The sequence below is a fragment of the Cystoisospora suis genome (genome assembly GCF_002600585.1).
Source record: "Cystoisospora suis strain Wien I chromosome Unknown contig_2467, whole genome shotgun sequence".
Classification (NCBI taxonomy): domain Eukaryota; phylum Apicomplexa; class Conoidasida; order Eucoccidiorida; family Sarcocystidae; genus Cystoisospora; species Cystoisospora suis.
In genome coordinates this window covers 7,039-13,619 of record NW_027155266.1, presented here as the reverse complement: position 1 = coordinate 13,619, position 6,581 = coordinate 7,039, and the positions used below count along the sequence as shown (strand labels likewise).

At 51.9% G+C, this 6,581-nt stretch overlaps 2 protein-coding genes across 2 annotated transcripts; one reads left to right on the top strand and one right to left on the bottom strand.

The window, feature by feature from the left end:
* The first annotated feature begins 1,587 nt into the window (after nt 1–1,587).
* CSUI_005118 (s-adenosylmethionine synthase 2) lies at nt 1,588–3,990 on the top strand. The gene is made up of 4 exons (XM_068065297.1): nt 1,588–2,560; nt 2,681–2,965; nt 3,078–3,345; nt 3,477–3,990. Exons 1-4 carry the CDS (start codon nt 2,315–2,317, stop codon nt 3,887–3,889), a joined length of 1,212 nt encoding a protein of 403 aa, XP_067922729.1. The 5' UTR covers nt 1,588–2,314; the 3' UTR covers nt 3,890–3,990.
* Nucleotides 3,991–4,241: 251 nt separating this feature from the next.
* CSUI_005117 (rdx family protein) lies at nt 4,242–4,890 on the bottom strand. Its single transcript, XM_068065296.1, has 2 exons — nt 4,725–4,890; nt 4,242–4,610 (listed from the first exon to the last, which is right to left on the bottom strand). The coding sequence occupies exons 1-2, from the start codon at nt 4,771–4,773 to the stop codon at nt 4,456–4,458; spliced, it is 204 nt and encodes a 67-aa protein (XP_067922728.1). The 5' UTR covers nt 4,774–4,890; the 3' UTR covers nt 4,242–4,455.
* Between the last annotated feature and the right edge of the window lie 1,691 nt (nt 4,891–6,581).

Sequence of the window (6,581 nt, the reverse complement as noted above, 5' to 3'; positions counted from 1 at the left end):
AAGAAAAGGAGAAAGAAGATGAGATGTATGCATGCATGCCTTCGACGGGCATCGTCCTCGAGTATCCATACCTGGAGGACACGTCCCGAAGCGACTAGACGTTGTTGATGAGGGGGAATTCCAACAAGAGGTTCAAGCTGCTGTCTCCATTCATCTACGGTTATATTCGGATCGACACTCACACTTAAACCTTCTCCATTCACCACCTTAACAGTTAGAGGAATGAGTGTGTCTGTTGAAGGGGGGGACTGACTGGCGTTCTCTCCCTCATCCTGGACTAGGCTTTGATCTCCTGTAAAAACATCCATACTGTCGTTCTCCCTTTCCGAAGAATCACTCTTTCTTTCCTTGTTGCTATTCTTGTCTCCCTGGAAAGTGTGAGGATGGTCATGCTCTGTACAAGAGGATGCCTGATGTCTCCTATCACCCTCTTGGTTCTGTTGTGGCTGTCCATGGATGATGTCGAGATTCTCGGATGACGATGAGGAGGAGGAAGAAGAGACAGGAAGACTTCCAACGCCTTCGCTACTCCCGACGTGACCTGACGACACCGCAGTGGGGGAAGGCGATTCTTGGAGAGAGTTCTGCCCTCCTCTTCCCGCCGCTGACGGACCCTGACACGCTGAGTCATCGTGTGAGGAACGAGGAGTAGATCCTGAATTCTCCTCTTGACCACCAGTCTCTTGATCAGGTGTGTGAGAATCAGATGATGTGGATGGGTTGTCAGAGCACCGACGAGGGTCCTGGCGCTCCATGTTGATTAGAGGTAGCAAAAAAATCAATTACAAATGGAAAAAAGAGCGACACATGAACAGACGTAGAGCGATGTGTCGCCACCTCCGCGAGAGTCACAGACAAACACACCGAGATGGATGAAGAGAACGATAAATGGTAGGGTCCCGACAAAAAGAAAGAATGCTGTCTTCGTCCTGGGTCGGCGAAGTAGTGACGAGGAGAGATGGGGTCGTAGGTCTTCAAGAGAAAATGAGCGGCAAAACGTGATGCGAAAAAAACAGTTTTTTCGTCAGCAGTAAACTCTGTTACCTACCTACGGGAGAAACGGAGACAGCGGTGGGCTGCTAAGACACTGAGGAAAAAGCCGCCGCTTAGCGTCATACCACGGAAAAGTGGACGGTGAGACACTGTCGCAAAAACGCAGAACGGGTTTACTCGTTCCAGCCTGGAAAAAGCAAACGGAACACGAAAAGACTAGGGACACTACAAACAAGCAACACGCCGAAAACGAACGCTACGAGGACCTGGCTCCATGTCGGACATGCGAAGAGGAAGATGGGCAGGTGCGCAAGAAAGAAAGATGGATGGAGAAAAACACGCTACACAGAGCCGAAAAAGAGACCTGAATTCAAAAAGTAGAAAAAAGCATCCTGGCTAGTAATTTACGATAGAAAAGAGCGTCCTTTCGCCGTCTGTCCAACGAGCGGGATTCATAGGCAGACAATCGTCCTACGACACCCTGAATGAAGGAAGAAGCCCTCCGCTACAGAACTACGGTACAGCATCCCTCTATAACGGTGACGGAAGCTCGTTGTCGTGCCAACGACGTAATCCCAAAACAGACCGACAACGCTCGCAGACATAGAGCGTCGCATAAAAGGAGTCCGTGACCGTTAAACACCATAACATGGTCACAGTACCTTCGCGCATTCAGAGCCGGCAGCATTCTTTCTTTCTTCTTGCCTCGTAGTTCAATCATCTCGATTCCCAAACACGGCTCGACTTCCTTGCGCGATATCGCACCAGCCCACCGGCTTATGTTCGAGGAAGTACGTCTGCTGCTGGATGCGGCTTTTAGAGCGTATGACAACCGCTCTCCGGGAAGCAACATCCCACGTTCTCATCTACCGCCCTCACAGGATCTTTCAGCTCCAGGTAAAACCTCACAGAACTGATCCAACGAAGAAGGATGCCACGACATGGGGTACTGAGAACTTAGCGGTGTTCTACGGGGATCACTCCTGGGCAACAGCGCAACACTGCTGTACGATAGCAGGAGAGCACGGCGTGGGACTAAGGATACCTTACCTCACTTTGTGCCGTTGTTTTCTGTCGGGAACTACGCAGAAGGCTCAGTCTTACCAATTCGCTGGATCAGTTTTGCCTTGGTTTTGGGTGTTTTTGTATTTTTCAGGTTGTCGCTTTTTTTCTTGGACGGGACTGTTCGCGCTGTAGAGCGTGGGGGGGTTACGCTGACTGTCTGGTGACGTGTGTCGATGGCCGTCCACATCGCAAGAGTTTTCTAGAGTGCTGTACACGAATTTTTGTGAACAAAAACCAACCCTTTAACCTTTTCAAAATGGAAGCAGTGAAACCCCCTAGACCCGGACACTTCCTCTTCACGTCCGAATCTGTCAATGAGGGCCATCCTGACAAGCTCTGCGACCAGGTGTCAGACGCCATTCTGGACGCCTGCCTAGCACAGGACCCCGACAGCAAAGTTGCTTGTGAAACTTGCGCGAAAACTGGAATGGTCATGATTTTCGGCGAAATCACCACCAAGGCTACCGTTAACTACGAGCAGATTGTCAGGGATACCGTCAAGGTATGTCCGCAGTGTCGGAAACGCAGCAGTTTTTTTCCGGCTGGCAGGCCATACCACTGCGCAGTGTTACTCAACTCCATCGCTTACTTTTCGGCTTTTCGAGTGCGTTTCCGTATACAGGAAATCGGATATGACGACGAAGCCAAGGGGTTAGACTACAAGACAATGAATGTTGTAGTAGCAATCGAAGAGCAAAGCCCTGACATCGCCCAGTGTGTCCACGTGAATCGCTCCGAAGAAGACCTGGGGGCCGGCGACCAAGGCCACATGTTCGGTTATGCCTGTGACGAAACGGAAGAGTTCATGCCTCTGTCGCATTCGCTCGCCACTAGACTGGGCAAACGCCTGACAGAAGTCCGCAAGGAGGGAATTCTCCCCTACATCCGACCGGACGGAAAGACACAGGTGAGGACGACAGTCCAGAAAAAGCGGGAGTGGCGATTTAGCGAAGTGTACCCAAGTCACGTTTGTCCTACATGCTTCGGGGTTCTGTTGCGACGGTCAACGGTTCTTTCAGGTGACGGTCGAGTACGAAGACTGCAATGGCGTCCCAGTCCCGAGGCGTGTCCACACAATAGTGATCAGCACTCAGCATGCTCCTGAAGCTTCCAACGAGCAACTGCGCGCGGATCTCATGGAACATGTCATCAAGTCCGTGGTACCACCGCATTATCTCGACCAAGACACGGTGTACCACTTGAACCCGAGTGGCAAGTTTGTTATAGGTGGACCTCACGGCGATGCGGGTCTGACAGGCAGAAAGATCATCATCGACACTTACGGTGGTAAGTCTGTAGGCAACATGCCCCAGAAGGTTGTTTGTGCTTCTGACTCCCGGCACCTGTACTGAGTTTGTGGGATTGGCACCGCAAGGGCTTTCGCCAATTTTGTAGTCGTTGTGTGGCATTGTCTTCAGGTTGGGGTGCTCATGGTGGAGGCGCCTTCAGCGGAAAAGACAGTACCAAGGTGGATCGGTCTGCCGCTTACGCGGCGAGGCAGGCTGCCAAGTCCCTAGTTGCAAACGGTTTTTGCAAGAGGTGTCTTGTCCAAGTATCGTACTCCATCGGAGTTTCCCATCCGCTGTCTCTCTTCGTCAACTCGTACAACACAGCAGCCGAAAACTATACTGATGCAATGCTACTAAAAATTGTCGTGGAAAACTTCGACTTCAGGCCAGGTGTTATTCAACGGGAGCTCCGTCTCAAAGAACCGCGATTCAAGGCCCTTGCTGCTTACGGCCATTTCGGCCGTCATGAAGATGAGTGCACGTGGGAAAAGATTGTGGACCTTTCACACTGTAAGATTGCAGGTCATAAGAATCCTGCCTAAAGGTGTGCGGCGCTCTTAACTATTTTGTACCTACAAACGACACCAATTCTTGATGATGAGTATTGGCTATCGCGTCCGTGTCACTGATATGCGGCAAAATTCATTTTCTTTTTGGCTCCAGTGGGTTCCGGAAACATTGTTCGTGATATTTGACTGAAGTGTTGGTTTAAGCGGATGTCCTGGCAAGAGTGCAGAGGCTACCAGCGCCATTGCCTACTTTTGAGTCACTAGCAAGTCGCGAAGACCCTGCGGCCGTTGGCCGTCCTCCTCCGGAGGCGAATCCACCAACCTGTATCGCCAAAAGGTTATACGCGTAGTTTCGTTTGTGTACCTGCCGGCGCGGGAATACGCTTACACAAACAGCAATCTTTGGTCCAAAACGAACTACGAAACACTAAAAGGCACTCCGGTACTCCGCACCTCCCACTTTCCCGGTCTTCTGGACTTTAGAGAAAGAGATCACTCGCGGACAATAACAGAGGCCAGGCTGATCCCAAGTGATCGTCTACTGAGGTCCGAACTGCGATATCCTCAAGAGTGACCACGCCGGTCCTGCATCGTGGTCTTTAATTCCCCAACGCCTCCTTTAGTTTAGATCGCACGACCTCTTGTTGAGCTGTGTTGTTGTGCAAAAATCCATGTCTTTTCGTCTTTTTGGAGTGAACCAGCTGGCCATCGATTCTTATCTCAAAGTTACCCGTGGTGCCCGGGTCCTCATGGCCTGCAAAGAACGCACGAACAACCAGCCCCGCAAGCCGAGACGTAGGCTCATCAAGAAGTGTGCGGAAAGACTTAGTTGCCGCGACACACCATTAAAGCCCCTCCCTGTACGCACCTTCGATGGTTACCCGGCTCAGCTCCTCCGCTGTAAGCCACGATCTCATCAGGGCCTCCGCCCTGTCGAAGTACGGGCGATAGCCTCAGCCTCCGCAAAACTGCACGGTGACTTTAATGGGCTCCATGGTGGAACTGCAGACACAGGACTGAACACGAAACAACCGGCAAAAAAAGTGAATGGTGCGCTGGGGCCCGACACGACTGCGCGAACAACACGGAGCACTCGAGGCGTACCTGCTCCGCGTGAAGAGCTGCGAGCTTTTTTGCACTTACCTCTAAGATATCAGACAGGGCGAATACGCGGCGCGGACGGTAAAAAAAGCAGATGTGCTACTTTTTCTTGAAAAGCTAACTGTCACAATGCTTGGGTAGGCGGACACAGGCGGCATGCGGCGCATCTGACGGGGCCGCGTGCAGCGCGAGAGGACAGCTGTGCGGGGGTGGAGTTGCTCAGGAAGACCGGCAGAAGCTGCCGTCCGCTCTTGCCGATACGACCTCCCCGGGGACGAAGAAGGGAGACGCAAAGCTTCCGGTTTCCAGTCCGCTTTCTTATATAGTGGTGTGTTGTACGCAGATCAGCCCAGTCCTACGCTCAATTGCCACGAATCTGTATGTTTCCACCCAGCCTGTAGCTCAACTAGGAGACTCCTACAGCGCTACACGGTAACGATGTTCGAACACCGTCCCCTGTAACGGAAGTACACTCCAACGCTTGAGTACCAGTAGGGGTTATCAAGGGGGAAATCCCTGACGGGCAAAAGCTTGGGGAGCAACTGAGCAACCACCTCCGGGGAGGTAAATCCTACCGGCGTCTTGGAAACCGTGAGCAGGGTGGGGTCAAGGGCCCACCGGGCGTAACTCTCCGTCTAAGGTGTACCGAATAGGTGGAGTAAGGCGAGCAGTCAGGGCACTGTGAAGGCAAGCAAGAAGTCATCTCTGTTTAAGAACATGCTACTAAATCAGATAACCGGGCAGAAGTGGGTAGGTGTGACTTAGTCCCTTGCATTGGTCCAAACATGTGGACAACAATAAATGCGGATACGTACGAGGCAGGGGTGGCATGTAAGGTCCCGAGTCCTCATGCTGCCATCAGCTGATGTGCCCAGACCGGTCGATTCAGAATAGCTCTACAGCCCATGGCTAACATCGAAGATACACACCGGATAGGGTTCTCATAGCATTGGGAGACAGAGTTGGGACGTACAACCCGGAAACCAGCCGTCACTTGTCTGTCTTGTCCATGTGTGCTTCGACACTGAATCGAAGGGCCGTACGGGTGAGTTCTGGCTTCTCGCATTCGCGTCTAGAGGCCTTCGCGTTGCCTAGCCTGCAAACCCTGGCACTGGGAGAAGCAGCATATCTGGCTCCATCCGTTTCTCTCCACTCGAGCCTACGGAGCAAATATTGTCATGGGGGGTCGTCGTTCTGCCGGTGTGCAGCGGTCGTAACGCTATAGCTGTCTGACATTTGAAGGGACAATGTTGCGGCCTTTCTCTGGGTCCATCTTCACTTTGAAAGGGTTTTTCGGTGTGACAACTATACAAATCAGCAGAGCCAACGCCTTGGGTAGTAGCCCTAGTTGCCTCGCTGTTTCAGCGGTTGTCCGTCCATGTACATGTCTCCCTTTTTTTATTCTCTGCTCGGCGACACTTGAAGTGTTTCCTTCATTGACTATAAACAGTTTTTTCCTCTACGTAGGTGCTTTGGTAACCGGTCTCGACGCTTCTACATGAATGAAGAGCCGAGACGCTTGTCTCCTTCCGAATAAGCACTATTTGTTTCGCTAGCCTGGGCTTCATTCGGCTATCGTTTCTGTCAGCTAGGCGAAACTGGTTGCGCAGAGGCGATCATCTAC

Bases quoted from the DNA above. Each gene is read 5' to 3' on its own strand.
- CSUI_005118 (XM_068065297.1), top strand. From the start codon at position 2,315: ATGGAAGCAGTGAAACCCCCTAGACCCGGACACTTCCTCTTCACGTCC. The intron at 2,561-2,680 runs GTATGTCCGCAG...TTCCGTATACAG, and splicing joins TTGTCAGGGATACCGTCAAG to GAAATCGGATATGACGACGA. The intron at 3,346-3,476 runs GTAAGTCTGTAG...CATTGTCTTCAG, and splicing joins CATCATCGACACTTACGGTG to GTTGGGGTGCTCATGGTGGA.
- CSUI_005117 (XM_068065296.1), bottom strand. From the start codon at position 4,773: ATGAGATCGTGGCTTACAGCGGAGGAGCTGAGCCGGGTAACCATCGAA. The intron at 4,611-4,724 runs GTGCGTACAGGG...CGTTCTTTGCAG, and splicing joins GAGCCGGGTAACCATCGAAG to GCCATGAGGACCCGGGCACC.